Raw genomic sequence first — 22,107 nt, 5'->3', positions numbered from 1 at the left:
CAATTATTATCTATCTAAGGACTACTCCATATAGAATGAGAATAATCCTTCTTTCATTTAGGTTAGGGGATGGACCAGACCTGCATTTTAACCTCCTCCTCCTCCTCCTCCTCCTCCTCCATCTGTCATCATTTCAACCTCTCTGTTAATCAGCTATATTATCAGCAGTGGCCCAAGTTATTGTGGTGCCTGAGGGGGAATGCCAAATGCTGCCTTGCCCTACATCCCTTGCGGAAGCCAATCCCCTAGCAAAAGTGACCCTTGTGGGTTTTGAAAGTGACACAGGGGGCAGGGAAGGTTGCCAGGAGCTTCTTCTCTCCTTATGCTTTTTTCTTTTTTTTTTTGGCAAGCTTTGCAAGGGTATAAGGAGAGGCACAGCTTGCAAGAGTCAGATTGGTCCTGGAAATCTGCTCCGATGGTGGCAGCGAGGGCCATCTTACTACCCTGATGGCTCCCCAATAATTTGCTACATGAGGCGACTGCCTTGAGTCACCTCGTGAAAGGGCCACCTCTGGATTTGCTGCCTGAGGCAGATATACATTCCCTATCTCTTCCTAGTCTCATGCTTTCCCATCCCCTTGCAGCCCTGACTCCCTTTTTTCTCCATGCTGCCACCGTACCACCTTGGTGCACACTTATTTTCTTTTCCATCAGCCACAGAAACATGCTAATAGCTCAAGACATTTTACTCTTCTAAATAACACCAGTTTGGGAATACAAGGTTATCATGGGTCTAGAAGAAGGCGGAGGGGGAGAGAATGTGACAGGATGCAGGAACATTATTCCAAATTACTACGAGCCTAATTCAAGATGAGCCACCTAATGGCACAGCAGGGAAGTAACTTGCCTAGGGAGCAAGAGGTGGCTGGTTTGAATCCCCGCTGGTATGTTTCCCAGACTATGGGGAACACCTATATCAGGCAGCAGTGATATAGGAAGATGCATACAGGCATCATCTCATACTGCACGGGAGATGGCAATGGTAAACTCCTTCTCCGTTGCTGCCCCGAGGCTTTGGAGTGTGCTCCCTCGTGAAATAAGAGCCTCCGCATCTCTGACAATTTTAAAAAAATCTTTAAAGACGCATCTGTTCACCCAGGCTTTTAACTGATATTGTTTTGATTGTTTTTAATGTTGTTTTAGAATATTGTTTTAAAATTTTAAAATTTTTAAATTGTGTTTTTAATTTCTTGTTATTGTTTTTAACTCATCTTTTAATGTTTTATCTTGTTGTAAACTGCCCAGAGATGTAAGTTCTGGGAGGTATAAAAATATGTTAAATAAACAAACAATAAATAAAATAAACCCCTCCTGTATTCTACTAAAGAAAACCACAGGGCTCTGCGGTCGCCAGGAGTCAACACCGACTCGACGCACAACTCAACTTTACTCCTACACCTGCTAATTGGGCAAAGAGGCACCTTTTTAACTTGGTGATTCTCTATTTAGCAGGAGGAGAGTAACTGGCCCTATCCACCCCCAGGACAGTATCTCCAGTGACTGTAGTTGGTGTCTATCATGTTTCTTTTTAGATTGTGAGCCCTTTGGGGACAGGGATACATATATTATTATTATTTCTCTATGTAAACCACTTTGGAACCTTCTGTTTAAAAGCGGTATATAAATATTATTTGTTGTTGCTGCTACTGTTGTTTACTTCAATTCAAGATACTTCAGATCTGAAGCCTTTAAGATGCACGGCATATCATTCCTCCCTCCCCAATTTCTTCTACAATTAGAAACTTAAGGCATTAATGCTTTTAGGATTTGGAAAGTTCAGTACTGCATGGCAGCACAGGCCCCACAGAATTACTGACTATATCCTAGCATAAAGCCTTCACTGTATTCAACCCAAATAAAGTTCTCAAAAATGTGATTATTTCTGTGCATATTCACTATCTGACCAATTGGTTTAATCCAGACCTCATTCAATAAAAATAGCAACAATTTTAACACTAGTCATTTTTGCTACTTAAAAAATAGATTCAGAGGCATTGGGGACCTAAAGCAAAATCCGCTCAAGTAAGTGCAATCCAATATTCTCTCTTGAAATCCTAAAGAAAGTTATTTTTGCTTTATTTAACTCCAGTGAAAGGACAAAAGTCCACTCAGCATAATATGAAGCTCAAGTACATCTTTGCCTTAAATGACTCTTTCCAAACACACACATAGGATGTTCAGCTATAAGAAATATAAGTCCATTCTCCAATCCTACATACAGTCATGGACTGTCAAACTGTAGGAGTGTATACATGGATTTATATGCTTTTGCCATATATTCATATTACATCTGGTGTTAAGGGTCTGTTCACCAAAATAAGAAAATTCTAAGGCCTGCAACCCGCACTGCAGTAAAACTGAGCAATGCGAAACAATACATTTCGTTATCTGCATCCTTAAAGTAATGCCCTTATGAACGAACTAGCTAGAGCACTGGATTTACTTTGATATGTAAGGATATTAAACTGTAGACTAGAGGCTGCTAGCATTCATCATCTGTCTCTATATGCTCATGAAAAAAGTAACCTGTATTGGAAATTCAAATGAACTCTCTAGCTCAGCGGTTCTCCAGCTGTTCTTGGACTGTAACTCCCATCTTTCCAGCAGCTCCAGCTTTACCTAATTATCGTACTTTGGAGTCTAAGACTGAAAGTGACAATCACACCTGAGGAGCACTTTGATGGTGCTTCCTCCTTAGTACAGTTTTGCTTTGTCCTGAAGTACCTCACAGCCTCATGAGATCTTCCTGGCTTCTGTAGGGCTTCCTCCCCCTACATTGAGATGGCCAGTCAGTGAGCCTTGATCCTACTTTTCTATGCAGTGCCTGACACAGGCACTCCAAGTTCCCTGCTGCTATTGGGTAATGCCAGATCTTCAGCCTTCGGGCCAGTCTTGCAACAGGTGTCTTCTGACAGTAGAGGCTTGTGAGCTCACCTCCATGTTCTGGTAGCCACAAATCCCCACAACCTCACGATTCAAGCCTCATTATTTAGTAGAACTGAGCCAAAATGCCCTCTCATTTTTATCGTTTGTTCTGTGGCAAAATGGGGAGGGGGAGGGTGTTTCAATGATTTTCCAGGGGGGAAATGGAGCGAAAGGAGAGCTTACCAGTGGTAACAGTGCCAACAGTTCTCTGCCAGATGCCTTTATTACCTAATAGGGACCAATACCCCCCCAGAATGTCTCCTGGAAACGACACTTAATGATGACATAGCATCATCCACAGTAGGCATTCTGGGCGAGTTGGAATTGCGGCCACTAGGAAAACTGCTATCATGAAACTCAAAAAGAAGGAGCCCAAAAGACTCCTGAGAACATTCAAAATCACCTACTATTTACTGTCCACATACTGGAATTTATTCCAGTACTTTTTATACAACTGTATCTTTTGTTAAAAGGGATTTGTTTGTATTTGCAGAGACTGTGCCAATGTGCGACAATGTGCGACAATATGAAAGAGGAGGACATATGGTAAAACACACTAGTTAATGATTAAATTATTAAGAGATAGGAAATGTGAGAAAAATAAAACCAGAGCTATTCATTTAGGCATTTCCGGAGAACTGAAAATTGAAAATAAAATTTAACACACCACATGCTATCCATGATTTTATTAAGAGATAAGACCAACTAAATTCAATTTAACTCAACTCTTTAGTAAGTGGGTTTAGGATTGCAGCCCAATCACCCTCGGTACAATACACTGGGAAGCACCCCCTCCCATACTGGCATTCTACCTTCGTAACTGGATTGATTGGTTATTTAGAATATATAGGAGTTCTTTACTTGAAGAACTTGGGTGCAGTTGTGAACTAATTGAAGGCTTTAAGCTTTGTCCTACAAGAAAATTATAGAAGTGGGATAGTACTCACCTTCTTGTGCTGTGTGTCTCCTTTATGATAAAGGGAGACTGCTTGTGTTCCCCCCTCTGAACTCCCACTAAACTAATGCAAAACTTCTTCAAAATCTGTTTGCAAACTTCTGTTAGCAAAGTTCCTGGGAGGAAAGCTTCCCTAATGTGGTTCTTGACTACACAAGCACTCCTTCCAAACTGAGGAACTCAGGAATATGGCCCCACCCACAAGCTGTGTGACTCATCTGCCGTTAACCCCACCTGCTAGCTCTCAGGCACAAATGCAACTGAAACTGCTTTGTCAGAAACATAGTCCTAGCCAACCAGAATTCAAACCCCAGGAAAGTGTAACCCTAAAGAGCTCACCTTGTCCTTTTCCATCTTGTTTCTTGTTTACTTATTTACCTTCTTAATTGCTTGTTGTTGTCTTTAGAAACAAATCAAGTTTTGCTGCCTGCCCTGGTGTGCCTCTTGACTTCACAAGAGCTCCTTCCAAACCTCTTTGACACTTTCAACAGGCGTGTGGATAAATGTGATCCAACTGACAAAGAATACTGGGATTTTCAAAAAGCTTTTAAAGTTCCTCATCAAAATCATGGGAAGTCATTGGGTAAAGGGACAGGTCATGTGTGGACTGGTAACTGGTTGAAGGACAGGAAATAGATGGTAGGTATAAATGAGCAGTTTTCTAAATGGAGGAAAGTAAGAAGTGGGGTCCCCCAGGGATCTGTTCTGGGACCAGTGCTTTTTATTTTATTCATAAATTATCTAGAAGTTGGGATAAGTAACATGGTGGCCAAATTTTCAGATGACATTAAACTATTTAGGGTACTCAAATCCAAAAGAGATTAACAGGAGCTCCAAAAGGATCTCTCCAAACTGGGAGAGTGGGTGCCAACATGGCAAATGCAGTTTAATGTTGGCAAGTGTAAAGTAATACACATTAGGGCAGAAACCTCAACTTCACATATACATTGATGGGGTCTAAGCTGTTGGTGACTGATCAGGAAAAGAATATTGTGGTCATGGTGGACAGCTTGTTCAAAGTGTCAACTCATTGTGCAGCAGCTACGAAAAAGGCCAATTTCATGCTTAAAATCATTAGGAAGGGGATTGAAAATAAAACTGCTAATATTATAATACCCTTATACAAAAAAATATGGTGCGGCCACATTTGTGGTAATGTGTACCGTTCTGGTCACCATACCTCAAAAAGGACATTATAGAACTGGAGAAGATGCAGAATAGGGCAACCAAGATGATCTGGGGCCTAGAGCATCTTCCTTATGAGGCTTTTTAGTTTAGAAAAGAGATGTCTGAGGGGCAACATGATAAGAGGTCTATAAAGTCATGCATGGGGGGGGGGAGAAAGTTGATAGAGAGAAATTTCTCTCTCTCTCTCTCTCTCTCTCTCTCATAACAGTGGAATCAGGGATCATTCCATGAAACTGCCAAGAAATTTATGACTGACAAAAGGAAGTACTTTTTCACACAACACATAATCAACTTATGGAATTCTCTGCCACAAGATGGGGTGACAGCCAACAGCATAGGTGAATTTAAGAAGGGTTTAGATAAATTCATGGAGATGGCTATAGGGCATCTCCAGACTCAGAGGCAAGAGGCCTCTCAATAACAGTTGCAGGGGAGCAAAAGCAGGAGAGAAGGATGCCCTCAGCAATTGCCTGTGGGTTTCTCAGAGGCATCTGGTGGGCCACTGTGTTAAACATGATGCTGGACTAGATAGGCCTAGGGCTTGATCCAGCAGGGCTGTTCTTATGTTCTAATGCATGATTGGGGTCATGAAGAGGGGCAGATGGAGTCTAATCTTTTATGCTGATTCCCTGGCTGGTACAGGTGGGGAAAGGTTATTCCTCCCTGCACTGTGTCTCCAATCTAAATTACACATCCCCTCTGGCTGCTTTTTGTCATTGGGTTGTCTCAAATAAAAGGTGAGGTATTTCTGATTTTTCAAAGAAGTACCTCAGCCTATTTTCTGAACCAGTCTAATATGTGCAGGGGCAATTTTGCCCATTTTTAATTGTAGGCTCCTCGGGGATAACTGTTTTTTAATTGCTTGCACAGCCCAATTAAAGAGGCAACATGACAAAAGTGATGAGGCATGCCAAACATATGACACAAGTCAACCATCCATGTAGTTAACAAAAAGTCCAAAAGGCATCATCTCAACCACAGTGTGACTCCAGCAGAAAGAAGCATTGCAGGTATCCTTAGATTGCTAAATGTATAAATACAAATTATGTTAGAGGTGAAACAAGCATATATGGATAATAATAAAAATAATTCATACAAGTATATAAGACATAACATCCAATCAACATGCAAAATATAAACATAGAACAACAGAACAGTATATTTCCCACTTGTGGGAGAAGACTTGTGCATTCCCATGAAAAAAGGGGAAATATAAAGACGACGTTATTTCTTACGAAGAACAATTTGAACTTTTATCAGCACTTGAAAAGGTCGATCAAAACACCAAACATTACCAGAAAGCTGTTGTGTTTACACACTTTGGAAACAGTATTTTGTTCTGTGTTTATATTTCTATTGTTGATTGGATGTTATGTCTTATTTACTTGTATGAATGATTTATATTATTATACACATATTTGTTTCACCTTTAATATAATTTGTATTTATACATGTAGTTGTATTTTTGTTTTTTGTTAGCCTACTTTCCAGTAGGCTTATAAGATCACCCGGCTTTCTCTGTGTGTGTCAGTGTGTCCCCTCCATCAACTTCACAATGCCTGGATCAATATGAACCAAATCGGGTACAGTTGCAGTGAGTGCCACACAGGGACACCTCAATGGCATAGTTTTTGATGATGTCATCCACCCTGATCAGAGATGGTGGACGCATAAACATTTGAGGCGCAAGTGGGCTAACTTGTGAACCGCTTAACCAATTTGAACCAATTTGCTACAGCTGTAGGGACACCCAAATGGCATGGTGTGAGATAATGTCATCCATTCCAATTCAAGATGGTGGCCACGTGAACATCTGAGGCACAAGCGGGCTAACTTGTGGACCATCTAACCAATCTGAACCAAATTGGGTAGTTGCAGTGAGTGACACACATGGACACCTCAATGGCATAGCTTGTGATGATGTCATCCATGCTAATTCAAGATGGCAGATGCATAAATATTTGAGGTGCAAGAGATCTAACTTGTGGACCACGATTTGAACCAGATTTAGTCAAGTTGTGGAGACAGTAAAAGGAAAGTAGGCTGATTAGTTCTTACTAGAACAACTTGTTATATTATCAGATCTGTTGGTTTATTTTTTTATGTATCACAGTTCAGATATGTTATACCCTATGTGTCCTTACAGTTGTACCAAGTTTGGTTCATTTTGGTTAGGCGATCCACAAGTCAGCCCACTTGCACCTCAAATGTTTATTAATCTGCCATCTTGAATTGGAGGGGATGACTATCACAAACTATGCCATTGAGGTGTCCCTACAACTGTATCCGATTTGGTTCATATTGGTCCAGGCATTGCGAAGTCTGGATCCTGCACATCGAAGTGACTCAGCTCAGTTCCATTGAATTTGATCATAGCAACTCAGGATGGAGTGTTAGAACTTTTGCTTTACTCAAAGCTATGCAAAAACTAGCGACAGAACAGCTGATAGACATGATTAACTCATCTTTGTTTTCTCCCCCAAAGTTAAGCTGCTCTTGTTGTTGATTATGCTGCTTGGTCACTACAGAATATTCTTTATATCTACTTGAACAGCCTAAGCACTCAGAGGAAGACACACAACATTTTGCAAACTTAAAAGCAGCAAGGTTAAAATTGCCCTCTGCAGCCTAGTAGTTGCTTCCAGCTGCAAAACATTAGTGAAAAAGAATCAGAAAATATAGGGAAGTTAATTTTTGTAACTAAGTACTTGCAAAAAGTTTTAAACACACAGAAGATGATTATGAGAAAAGGTATGGAAATATTATTGTTTGTTAAATATATGTAGCTGTGTGATGGCAATCTTCTAGTACTCATCTGTGATGGACTGGCTTTCCCAAATATTGACTATTGTCTTAATGCCAAAACATACTTATTATAAAAGAACAAAGGAAGGACTAACAACAACAAATAAATATACCAACAGGAAGGTTTTCTTTATTGAATTATTGGCGTGTAAACTTCCAAACAAATGTATAGCCACATGTGTTCTCACTTTTGTAAAGTTGTATGATGCAGTGATGTTTATCTTTCAGTGCAATTACATTCTAGTAATATTGAACACAGATAACAAAAATAGTAACACTGAACTTTGTTAACAAAAAACGGGTAAGTTAGTTGAAATAAATACTGGGGAACATCTTTACAAAACAGCAAAGAAGCCATTTTCACTGGAGAAATAAGTTTAATGTGAAACTTATGTTTCACATTAAATGTTAATGTTTAATGGTCTTTGCTTTTTGCTGATTTATTTTTAACCAATGGGCTAAAAAATCACTGGTTGACAGAAACAATTGTTTCAGCCAGGGGTCCTGAACAATCACAGAACAACATTTCCCACGATGCACAGCATGCATGCAAAGTGAATCTAATACTCACTGGGTGGCCTTGGGTGGGCCACTATGTCTCAGCCTCAGTTCCCATCTGTAAAAGCAAAAATAATGTTCTACCTCATGGGACTAGAAGGATGAATGCAACAAGGAAACAAAAGCAATCTGAACAGTGGGAGTATAAATCAGAGGAAATAAAATATACTAATAATAATGTTCTAATTTTCATTGAACAATGACAGAAATATAAAAAATGATAGAAATGTTCTCAAAATAGCCATTAAAATGTGAGAAGCATAATGCTTCCAATGTGTTATTTCAAAATGCCAAAGCTTCTCAGGAGATTGCAGTACCATTTCCAATTGTTTCCTACTCATTGCAGATATGTTCCATGCCTCCAGGTGTTGAAATTTGTTTTCTTTCATATATTTTTATTGGCACATCTCGCAGTGGAGAGCGCCACTCTGGAAAACTGATAATAGCTGCTGCCAAACACTCACCTTTGAAACCGAGCCAGAGCTGAATTCTGCTGAAATCCATTTTCCACAGCTTCCCTGGTATACCCAAGCAACAGTCTCCATCACACCCTCATCTGTTGCCCAGCAGTTGTAGCAGAGGGCCTGCAGAAGCAGCCAAGCAAAAAGCTGCACAAACATTTTGGATAGCAAGAGCTTCCTTTTGATAGATGTAAAGGACCAATGCTTTATTATTCATTTGGAAATTGCTCTTTCTGGACAGTGGAACACCACAAGGCCAAGTTATATTTCGTATATATTTAGATGACGATTGCTATGCTGCCCGTCATATTTCTGCCCAGCAGAAAGTTGATCTACACACTATCCCATGTTCTGGAACATGACATGAGAGCAACCATGGTTGTTCCCAAAAATGACTTGATTAGCAAGCCAGAGGTTGCCGGTTAGAATCCCTGCCGGTATGTTTCACAAACTATGGGAAACACCTATATATTGAGCAACAGCGATATGGGGGAGATGCTGAAAGACATCATCTCATACTGCACGGGATACGGCAATGGTAAACCCCTCCTGTATTCTACCAAAGACAACCACAGGGCTCTGTGGTCACCAGGAGTCAACACCGACTCGATGGCACACTTTACATTTACTTTACAATTGCACAGGAAGCATTCAAAGCACAAGGAAAAGAAAAAAGGCTGATGTCAAAGCTAGGCTGAGCAGACACTGTAATCCCTGCGGAGCAGTGAAGCAATGGCTGAAAGAGTTCTAACCAATTATGCCAATTATCAGTTTGATCACAGAGCCACAACATTCTTACTTTTTAGAACCCTAGGGGGAATATTCCAACCATACCCTCCTCTGTATTTCTCTCAGGCAGCAGTAGCAAATAAGCAGTCTGATGTGGTTTAAAGGGATGTTTGATTTCCCTTTCTTTGCCTTCCTCTCCCCATTTGCTTCCTTGGTGTGGGGAGATTCTCTCACTTTTCACTCCATGCTCCCAGTAGTACTGAGGGCAATCCACATAAATAAATGGAAAATAAAGCAGCTATATTATATTTAATAGGCTTATCCCACCCTTTGTTCAAGAAGCTTAGGGCAGTATTTGTTTTCCTTTTGAGTTAAAAGCTGTACTTGGCATTATTCTTCCACCAGATAAGCAGTCCCCAAACTTGCCATGTTCTTCTCAGTTCCTTTATGAAAATGAGGTCCTTTAATTGCCCCAGTGAGTGACATGGGTCTTTTCCATTGGTTCATTACACATCCTTTTTGTTCATCAAGCCTGTGACTCCTTCTGTACAAGAAACATTGGATAAGGGTCAAAAAGATTGTGGCACCGTTGTATCACCACAGACTAGTTTGTTGGCCACTCCCAACCCTGATTCCAGTTTATTCAAATGAATTAATTAAGCCAAAAGGTAAGAAGATGTAAGGTGGGTAAGTTAACTACTCTCTGATGAATGTACATGGAGTGTATTAGTTAAGGGGATGAAATGCATGCATTATTATCTTTTCTGTATGCTTATCTGATGGAAGAATAATGCCAAGTACAGCTTTTAACTCAAAAGGAAAATAAATACCTCTCCACTGTGCCTGCCTGCAATCCCTCTGTGCTGAAATTTCTAGCTTCAGTGAGCCAAGTTTCCTTTCACAAAGCAAGTTTGCACTTATTCAGATACAATCTAAAAGGCTCCATTCCATTAGCGTGACTTCCTTTTTCATTCAAATCCCCCTCCTGCAAGCCACTTCTGATAGTCAACACACATTATCCATAACAGCTATCTTATGTCAAAGCAGAAAGATCAACATCAAGCTGCAGGAGCTTTGAAGCATGTTCTGGATTCGTTTTAGAGATTATGAATTATAATGCATTCCTGTTCTATCAGGTTGCTCCTCAATACGCTCTGATTGTCAGTGATTTCAATGGGTATACAACTCATCCAGCAAAGTGTTCAAATACTCTCCTGGTACTCAGAATCTGTTGCTCAGCACCACGCAAGAACAGAGCCATAGAAATGATGACAAAAATAAAGTATGGCCTTTGAGAAAGCTTTTAATAGTATAACACAAATATTGTGACAGAATAAAAAGATGCTTTGGTCCATCTACTCCAATGGGAGGCAGCTCATTTCAGGTTTCAAGCAGAGATCTTTCCAGCCTAGCTACCTGCAATCCTTGTAATTGGATATGCAAGAGGATTGAACTGTGGACTTTCTGCCTACATAACAGGCATTCTAGTACTGAGCTATATTCTCTCTTTTTTTTCAACTTGCAGTCATGTTCTTTTGTTCAACTGCAGTGCTCAAGGCCAATGTACAGTGCTAAAACACTGTAAAGCAAGCATCAGCAAGCACAGTCCTTACAGTCACATTCATTGAGTACTGGCCTCAAATCTAGAACCAAGAAGCACAGAGAAGCTGTTAGCTCTTACAATGGAGTTTTTTTTTTGGAAATCCAGTTTGAGGGATAGATGGGGTCCTTGCCCACTAAAATCCATCTTTCCTCCATGTAGCCTTCATGGGAAAACGCTCCTCAAGGTAGCCTTACTGACCAAGGCAGTAAACCAGAAATATACTTCAATCCTCCAGCTGTTGGACTACAACTCCCATCAGCTCTAGCCACTGCGTGCTTGTCTGCCACATGAATGGAGTGTTCAGCCAAACAGGCCATATCATTAAAAAGGGAGGAAACATCTTATTGTTAAGAACTTTCCCTCTGAAAATCATGTACTGCATGCCTCTAGCAATCACAAAATGAACTATGACATTTGGATGATTACAGTGGCCAAACTCTTCATCTGGAGCCTTTTCAGGTTCTATTTTCAAAAAACAAATAATTAAATCCTTAAAAACTGAAAACAATCTTTCCTGGAAGTTAAGTTTTATTGGATTGCCCAAGACAGAATTAACAAATACTCACAAGAGAGCATCTCAGAGAATGAAAGACAGCCTACCTTAACCAGAAGAGAACAGTATTTTTGATGGCATCTCTGTCAATATCTATCCCAGGATTACCAATCTACTCATTTTAAGAGAGAACTTCTTACGCATCAAATCCTCATGCGACGGGATAGTATATCATCCAACATTTTATCAAAAAGCTGCTGTCCAAATACAATTCAAGTGTTGCCATCTTCTTGCAAAAGCTTGAGAGGACTTTGACCATGAATCACTTGCATTCTGCACCAAGGATATTTTTGCACTTGTTAAAAGAAGCAGATCTGTTTATTTAATTTTGCATATTTAATTGCTATTCCTCTTTCCAGAAGTCTACAGACCATCATACTCTTAGCTTTACTGTAACCTTAGCAAGCATAGGTTACCAAGTCCATAAGAACATCATACTGGGTTATATTCAAAGTTTTCCTTCCCTCCAGAGGAAGGGAATTCTTTGATGCAACACAGCAGCATTTTCTGACAATACTGATGACAATTCATCATTGCTGTAAATCATTTATGATGCTCTACAATCCTCCTCTCATTTATCACCACCATTAAGATCCCTACTTTATAGATAACGAATTCACCAAGTTCAAAGGCTGAGGGGGACAATCTAGGTCTCCCCAGTACAAGTCTAACACTCTCAACTACACCATACACTCTAACTACTGCTCTCCAAAACTAGTCTATGTATGCACTATAGCTAGTGTTTCAATTTTTTGTTGACTTTATTAGTTTTACCTTAAAATTTTAGATAATGCTACAGATAATAGAATCTGCTTGTATCTATCGTCTAAATATCTAAATATCTCCAGGCTCAAAGAGTAATAGTAATGCTTGCATGCCAGCAATGCTCAGTCATAGCTAGGGTTGTGCACGGAACCGCGGCGGGGAGGCTTGAAGGCGGCGGGGGTGCTGCTTTAAGAGCGGGGGAGGGTGCATATACCCCTCCTGCCGCTTTTCCCCTGCTGGAGTCCATTTTTTAAAAAGCTCATTGGGGCAGCAGCATACCTCATCAGGAGCAACAGGCAGACAGATATTTAAAGCTACTTAATATGTAGGCCATCTAATGGCGCAGCGGGGAAGTAACTTGCCTAGGGAGCAAGAGGTTGCTGGTTCGAATCCCCACTGGTATGATTCCCAGACTATGGGAAAAACCTATATCGGGCAGCAGCAATATAGGAAGATGCTGAAAGGCATCATCTCACCCTGCGCAGGAGGAGGCAATGGTAAACCCCTCCTGTATTCTACCAAAGAAAACCACAGGGCTCTGTGGGCGCCAGGAGTCAACACCAACTCAACGGCTCAACTTTACTTTTAATATATATGTAGATTTAGCTGAATTAACTTAATGTAACTGATACTTCCAACTGATGTGTGAGAGTAACAAAAAGGATCTTGTTACCTTTCTATAATGATAGCTTTACCATGCATCCTGTTTACAAGACGTATGTCAAGGCACTTTTTAAATATGCCAAGAAATACTGCTATCCACCTCTTAACACAGAGCTGCTCAACTTCGGCCCTCCTGCTGATGTTGGCCTACAACTTCCATAACCCCGGGCTATTAGCCACTGTGGCTGGGGATTATGGGAGTTGTAATACAAAAACAGCTGAGCAGGCCTGTCTTAACAGGATTAAGTTACAACTGCAATATCAGAAGGGAATAATTCAAAAGCTGCCCAGGTTACCCCAAGAGAGGCAAGAGTCTCTGAAGATCCTTAAATGAGTTTTTAAAAGCTAATGTCGTCTTAGGCCGCATTAATGGAAATATATAATATGCACTTACAAATCTTTACATTGGACAACTATTCCATATTATGCTCAGTACTTTGTATCTGTACCCTGGTTCTCTTGTATGGTGAATGAATGCACCGTCATTCACACCCAAACATGTACACAGGTATAGACCCCTGCTAGTGCATACAGTGGAATGTCTGAATAGAACTATGGACTTTAATCTCCAGTTAGAGTGCTGGACTAGGACCGGGGAGACCCAAGTTCAAATCTCCATTCAGCCATGATACTTGCTGGGTGACTCTGGGCCAGTCACTTCTCTCTCAACCTAACCTACGTCACAGGGTTGTTGTGAGGAGTAGTATACCGCTCTGGGCTCCTTGGAGGAAGAGCAGGATATAAATATAAACACATACACACACATACATACACACACACACAATGAAGCCTTTTTTACTCCTGGCAACCAAACACTTGGCAAAACTGAAAAATCTGAGCAGATTATGTGTGTTCCCCCAACTTCCATATTCGCTCCTGCCACTAAAACTAATAGTGCTTTGAAAGCTTATGGAAAATATTGATGATCTGGTAGTTCCTATATGTAGTCCACTTTTTTAAAAGTTTTGTTTCCAACTTGTGCAATAATGGTGTTGAGAAACTTTGAAGATATGAGTGACTGTTACCACTTGGCAGACATGTGGGAGGATTAATGGCTTTCTGAGTAAACAACATTACTAGCAGCAGCAGCCATCTGCCTGCAAAGAAACAATGAAGAGGAAATGCAATTTTCCATGGCAGGTCAAATTGGTTTAATAATGTGCAGCATCTGTGAAAAGGGTGCAGAAACTTTAGACCACACAATTAGGGAGTGAAAAAAGATCATCTGAGTCACCCTGCAGAGCCTGAACTTTACCTGAACATTCTTTTTCCATTTCTCTTATGAGCTTTCCCAGAAGAGTTGCAACAGTATGGCCCACTCCGCATGCAAAATTTGTCACCTATCTATTCTTAAATACGTATACTCCAGACGTTGTCTAGCAAGGTAAGTTCTTCAAATGTTTGCTGCCACACCACACAGAAAGCCTCCCCCCCCCCGCCCCACAAGATATAACACATAATTACTTGGCATGTGTTTATCTTGTTAGGAGAGATTGCTGACATCAAATATGTTACAGAAATAGAAATTACTTCCATTATTGTAAAATATATTCATGCTGGATACAGTTTTTGACATGACTGTTAAAGTGTTGTTAAACAGGTACTGTGATATTTCACAACAAGTACAAAACACAGAGACTTATGGATGTCTAAGATCTCCCGCCCACCCCCACTTTTTGTTTTTTTTTAATACTAACAAACACAATCCTTTACAACTAAAATTTCAATGGACAAGACAGACAAGATGTCCTCCTTTGAAAAACAACTTGTTTTGTAGCCTGATTGTTATTAAATCTTTTGTAGGAAGAGAAATCCACAGTACAACTATATACATGTTTACTTAGGAGAAATCCTTTCATGTCCAGTGGGGCTTACTCCTGGATATACGTGCACAGAATTGCAGTCCAAGAGTACAATTGTATGTGCAGTGACTGGAGAGTCACAATGAACTTTGTAGCATTTATGTTTGTGTAAGCAGCATGCATAGGATAAAGGCATTAAGGTGGAAAACATGTACAGTGGGAATTGGGTCTGATCTGATCAATGATCGTAATAAAGCTATTCATTCATTCATTGAAATAAAGTGCACAGTTTTATATAATCCACTTGGGTTTTCAAAAATGATTGTCCGTGTGCATACCAAGAGATTTGGTGTCTTGATTCTGATTCTATTTCATTACTTTCCCCTCTCTGCTCCTTATTGTCTTCCACATTTTATCCCGAGGAAATGCCATAGTTCAGCACCAAGGAACGACAGCTCCAAAGTGCATCTCTAATAGGGATGTGGATGAGCCTTGGTCCGTGCACAGGTTTGTAGTTCTGAAAACCAGTTCATGCTGGTATGGCCAAACCATGAACCAGTTTGGTGGCTTGAGGATGGGGGGGGCGCAAATGGCACCTTTAAAAGGGAGTAGAGCAAGGCTCACGTGCCACCTCTCCATGCAGTTTTCTACTGCTGTGGTGCTCCCCACAAGAGCCTGTGCACTGTGGCCACACAGCACTGGCAAGCACATGGCCTCCGCACATGCACGGTCAGCAACACCATGCTGATCATGCAAATGGCTTCTGTGCATGTGTGGAGGCCATGTATATGCCGGTGCCGCACCACTGGTGCATGTGGGTTCTTGAGGGCACCACTGCAGCAGCAAAAAGCTGTATGGAATGGTGGCACACAGAGAAGGACCTGCTCTACTCACTTTTAAAGGTGTCACTCACCACTCTGCCCTCCGGCGCCACCCTCAAACTGCCAAACTGGTTCACAGTTCAGCCAAACTGGATCGCAGAACCACAAACAGGTTTGTATTCAGACCTCTGTGCACATCCCTATCTACCTTTTAAAATTGGCAAATGTGGGTAAAAATCAATTCTTTGCATGTGCCAAATTATTGATCACTTGCCATATACATTATAAACTATGCAGAAATGCCTGGAAACTAATATGTGAGATATTAGGAGTAATATAACTGCCAAGGACACCATCCTTCATTTTCCTAATAAAGACTCTAACTTGCTAATTACTTCAACTATTATGGTACAGAACATCTGGTACACACTTATCTATCAAATTGCCTAATGAGATTGAAAATCTGATGCATATTTAAAACAGCAGTTGTCTATGGTTTATAAACAATGCCTTCCATTCTGACTTTTATTTAAAATGATGGATTACATTGCCCTGCAGTGGATAGTGGCAGGCTTGCTGCAGGCTTCCAGTGAGGTGTGGCTGTGTTGGGCATTTGTGCATGAAGGCAAATACTTCCAGAAGCCCACCCACACTCCAGAAACTCTAGAAACACATCAAGCGGAACACGTCAGACGGGATCAGAAATACACCAAGCAATGATCTAGCTAGCACTTCTGAAGCACAGGCAGGGTTTTGGAGCATTTGCCATCTTGAACAAATGCCCAACACTGCCACACCTCACTAGAAGCCTGCCGCAACATGGGTAAGTCCAGCCAGCCTGCACCACTGCCTGTGTTCAAATGAGCAACCTGTGAGCCACTAGAATTAGGGACATAATTTTAAAATAACTAGTGTAATACTTAAGAATGCAATTCAGTCACTTTCCCCTATGGCTGCCTTGTCCCCACACCTCACACTATGGCCCCCTTTATCAGATTATAGGTGGCTGTTTTCCTGCCATCATAATACAGAAGATACACCTACTTTATATGAGCTACTCTGGTGACCAGATCACTGACTTGGTAGACCAGGACAGAAATTATGTGGTCTTGAAGACGTTTGAAAGGCTGCAGCTGGTGCACAACAATGTAAACACTTCTTTACAGGAGGGGTTACTGGTGACCATTACAATTTTGCTTCCTTGCCTCTGCCATTCTCTTTTGCTCACCCTCCAAAAGGTAAATGAGATGAGAAAGAAGCAATGCCTACATACCAAAACTAGGGAAATAGCTATTTATAGAACAACTGATTTTCCATGGTGGTGATATTTTTATAAAGAGATCTCCCTTATCTGAAATTCATCTGGGCATTGTCAAGAAATTATCATTCAGTTCATCTGGAGCAGAGCAGAGTTTTCTTTCCTGGGAGCCTTTGATTGCTTCTCTGCATGCAGGAACGTGTGCTTAATTAAAACTTAAATGGGAAGTGCCATTAAAGCTAGATACACAATACATACCAAATTATACTTAGGACTCCCCACCAGAAAATCAGCAGGGCTGTAGGCCCTGAACTAAAATGGCAAGTGCTTTAGTTAAAATATCAGCAAATTGTGAGATTTATAGCCATGTTGTATATAAATATTGTACTGCCATAAAAAGGCAGCATACAGCAATAGATTTCCATTAGCTTTGCATTATCCAGTGTCTGATATCAACACTTAAGCTTAATCTTGCATCTGAATAGCATTCTAGCTATTTCCACCGCTATAAAGTAAATCACCACCATACGCATTATAGAACAAGCTAGAGAATCATATTAACAAATCCCATTAGGAAATAACATAATTTTCATAGATATTTCCTACCTTGGGTGTTACCCAATCGAGATCCTATAGACAGCGACATTTCTATGGGATTCTTATTCTATCACGTTGTATGGGGTTATTTCTCATGTTAGCAAATCTGTAACTGTCCTACTTGATCTCCATTATGCATTTTAATATCTTGTACAGGATGAAACAGACATTTGCACAAGGGAAAAGCATCTATAAGAAATATGTCGTAGGGAGGCTGAAACTGCAAAGGTGTAATTGATAACTGAATTGTACCACACTATTTCTATTCCTGTTCTTAAGACTCCTGCAAAAATGGAATGGCATTTTTGCTGATCAACATCTCTTTAGATGTTCTGAAATGGATTGTAGATGTGGAGTGCTATGGGATATCATCCGATCTCATTGTGATGGTTTGAAATAAGAGCAACTGCTTACACAATGCAAAGGAATACCCTGGTGCAAATGAATACATTCTTCCTGTGCTCCTCTGTACCCTTTTGTACAGAAGACAACTTTGTTTTCAGCAGATGCAGGTAAGAAGACGCTACAAAAATTCCATCTTAAACCCTGCAAACATTTTTTTTCCAAGTGCAAGATAAAAATTGATAAAGGAATATATATACTGTATATGCATCTCATCTAAACTTGAAAACATTATCACAAAAATAATGACTGTACATAATAAGAATGAAGTAATTTTTCCCATCAAAAATAATCAAACAAATGATGGCTCCAGAGTACAAACCTGGGTAGGAACATTATAGGACCAAAAGCAAACAAAAATGCATTAGGAAATTAAAACTACAAGTATAGGCCTGCAACAAAATGTTGTAGTATATCCTTGATGTGCTTGTGTTACAGGAGTCTGTAGTTGAGCATGGTGAAAAACAAACGTTAGCAACAAGGAGAGGGTCTTCATATGCTACTTGGGTCTTCATATGAACATTTTAACCCACCCACCCACCACATTTTCTAGAGGTTTTTTGTGGGGGGAGCAATAGGTCTCATTCCCAGATCCTTTCCATCCAGCCCTAAAATTCAAGAATTAATGGCTGAGGAGGAGTCAATTTAATGTTTTCATCAATATTTGCTGAGGTTGTAGGGAGGAAAAGAGATCAGGGAATAGGGTATAGCTAATGGTGAATATTGTTAGTTTAAACTAACAATAGCTTAGAATATTGTTTGGAAGTTAGAATATTATTAGTTTATCCCCTGCTAACTGAGCAAAGAGGCACCTTCTTAAAAGTGGTGATTCTCTTTATCCCTCCAGTGGCTGTTGCTGGTGTCTATCTTATGTTTCTCTTTTAGACTGTGAGCCCTTTGGGGACAGGATGTAATCCTATCTATCTTTCTATCTACCTATACCGCTTTGAGAACTTTGGTTGAAGAGTAGTATATAAATATTTGTTGTAGTAGTATTGTGTGACTATGTGTGCATGTGCACATATCATGATAAGCGGATTAACAAATTCAGTGTTAACTTCCCCCTCCATTCCTCAGGAGTATTCACACACATGCAATTGTTTTTATCTTATGGAGTGGGGATAACCCCCTACACCATCAGCTTAAATGCATCTGACCTCTTTCCCCTAGAAACACAGAGGTGTGAAATAGCTAGTGAGAAAGCTAAACAGTTTTAGAAATCTTTTACTCTCAGAAGAAGGGGTTGTAACAGCCTTGAGGGACTATCCTTCAAGCTGAGAAGTTCCCTGTTCCTTTCACACCTCACCACTGTATTCCATTAGCTTTGCCCACCTGCTTGTCTGTTAACTGTACTGAGCCCATGAACATTCCATCTCATTTACTTACATGGGGCAGTTTGGGCAGTTTTTAGCCCCATTTGTTTTTTCTTCTTCAGATCTTTTGAACACTGACTTACCTGTGGGTCACCCCAAGTGTGCTGGTACCACACATTTGCCCACAGGTATTCCAGTTATGCATCCATTAGGATCACAACATTTTCAGCTGTATCCAGAAAAAAAGTATTTAGATATTCCATTTAGAATATACAGAACAAAGAGATACATGCTCATTTGTAGGAAGAGTTTCAATATAGCATATAAAAGGTAAACAGATTGCCAGTGTATTGGAAGTTACTACTGGGGTTGTATGAACCCTATAGTTACAAGCCAGGTTAGATTAACATGGTAGATAAAAAGATGAAAACACATAACATAATATATTAATATGAAAAACTGCAGGGAATAGAAACAATCTTGAAGTAGGACATAAGCATGGACATAAAACTCAAAAAGCAGAGTGGGTCACCTCTGTCTTTTAAAAAATGTTTTACTTTAAAAAAAAATACATTCAGTGCATTTTTAAAAGCAACTGTTTTCCTTGTGACCTCAAAGCATGGCAAAATTATTCTGATCTGGGTTTCTCAGTCTGCAGCAGACACAGCTGATTCACCCACTGCAAGACTGTGCTTATCATGCACAAGGAAGAATGAATAATGGAGATCAAATACTTAATACTGCAGTGGCTTTGTCTGCCAATCTGGTGATGGAAGACAATTTATGCTTAGAATCAGAGAGTTGTGGCTTTGTTAAATACAGCCCATTCACACTGTAAATGCCACTACAATATTAAAACACCCAATTTCCTGTGAGAGCCAAACTTTTAATTCTCTTCCCTGAATAATCTGCTCTGCTTAACATGACATTTCCCATCAGCAGGAAGATTCAAAGCTACATGGAATTTGTGTTTAAGTGTTTGGCCTGGCCTTCCAGGGTTTTTACACTACGGTAAACTGTTTTAAATTGTTTCAATGGTTGCCCTGGTTTTCCAGAGTTTTTAGCTGTTTGCATGTTTAATTGGTTTTATCCTGTTTTTATAGTTTTGATTTTAATTGTTAATTGGTTTTAATTGTTTTTATCCTGTTGTAAACCACCCTGAGCCAATTTGGAAGGGCAGTATATAAATCTAGATAGATAGATAGATAGATAGATAGATAGATAGATAGATAGATTCTTTGGGCTACTCAAAAGTGGCACATAAAGGTGCTGGTATACCAAAACCAGAAACACCTTATCACACACAAAATACAAAACAAATTACAAAACACAAAACCTTGCCTGTTGCCTCTCTTCTCCCCATCTCTGCTGCCATCCTTCTATTGTACTGGTAGATGCCATGACCCCTGATCTGAGCAGTGACTCTGAGTCAGACCCTGAAGAAGCAGGGCCAGCAACAGACACAGTCACAGGCTTCAGCATCAGTGCAGAGTCTTAAGAAATCCTAGAACTGGAGTCCCCAGAAATAGCATCCTTAGAGCTAGAACCTCTCAGGGAACCAACCACTCTCTTGCCAGAAACCTTAAGCTTCCCAGTGCTTGCATGTGAGTACTGGCAACGGGCTAGTCAGGATTTGATGGGGAGAGGGAGAGATATTTAAGACCTCAACATGCCTTTTGTCGGAAAGACTTGTCCTTTGGAGCTATCCATGGTGCTGCAGCCATGAATTCCCAGCCTTGCAGGTTCTTGTCTGTACTATGCGTCAGGACAATAGGTTTCTTAGGAAAACAGGGAGGTTGAGGGACAACAAAGGAGCTGGAAGTGGATTGGCTTTTTAATAGAGAAAAAGGACTCTAGGGTCAGCCACACATTTCAGAGGCCAAGCATGTTCTTTGAGACAACTATTCTGAGGGCAAGTGTTCCATAGATGAGGCACTAGCACAGAAATTGTCCTCTCCCTGGTCACTGCCTACCTCACCTCAGAAGGCAGGGGCACCAAGGAAGGAGCTAAGATGAAGATCTTAAATTGCAAGCTTGCTTATCAGCCACATCCACAAAACATCCCTGATGATTTATTGGTCAAATTGTTCAGAAATAAAATCACTGCTCTTGTCCACTTCTTAAGTTGTGCTCCACAGCAGAATCTTGGCAGAAAGAAGCTGAAGGCATGCCAGATTTTCACCATTCCACATGCTATGAGATAGGTTTGCTACTTAACCACAATTTTACAGCTCCAACCAGAATAGTATCTTTTTAGTGAATTGCCAGAATTGAAAGCAGGCGGGGGGGCATCCAAATAATTATTCCTATTCATCTTTTTGTTGTCATAAAACATGTCTGTATGCTAAGGTAACCATGAAGGAGGTGTCTAGTATATTGGTAACATAGTGCCTATGCATGGTCTGGGAGTGTTGTGTATTGTGAATACAAGTGAATATAGAAGGTGCCACCCCATGAAGCTGAGCACCTTCACAAGAAGCACAGATGGCTGGTACTAATTTGTAGGTGCATTTATAGCACCTATGTATGTCAGGTTTATTTTTTGAAAGATTTATTTACCTTTGGGCAAATGCAGTTCTACATATTGTCAGAGACACTCAGCCCCGGGTGCCAATTATTTTTTAATCAATAAATATGTGAAGCTGCCTTATACTGAATTAGGGATGTGCACGGAACCGCGGAGCTGCGGTCCAGCACTGGTGTGGGGGG

At 40.4% G+C, this 22,107-nt stretch overlaps 1 protein-coding gene across 2 annotated transcripts in view; it reads right to left on the bottom strand.

The window, feature by feature from the left end:
- The window catches only part of OXR1 (oxidation resistance 1), a 377,112-nt gene that overhangs the window by 273,883 nt on the left and 81,122 nt on the right, over positions 1-22,107 (bottom strand). For both annotated transcript variants that reach the window (XM_053243630.1, XM_053243631.1), the window contains exon 3: positions 8,445-8,489. In XM_053243630.1, coding sequence (XP_053099605.1) covers positions 8,445-8,489 — 45 coding nt within the window. The remainder of the gene's footprint in view (positions 1-8,444; positions 8,490-22,107) is intronic.

The sequence above is a fragment of the Hemicordylus capensis genome, chromosome 4, assembly GCF_027244095.1.
Source record: "Hemicordylus capensis ecotype Gifberg chromosome 4, rHemCap1.1.pri, whole genome shotgun sequence".
Classification (NCBI taxonomy): domain Eukaryota; kingdom Metazoa; phylum Chordata; class Lepidosauria; order Squamata; family Cordylidae; genus Hemicordylus; species Hemicordylus capensis.
The sequence above is the reverse complement of the archived record's forward strand: the minus strand, read 5'-3'. Positions and strand labels throughout refer to the sequence as shown.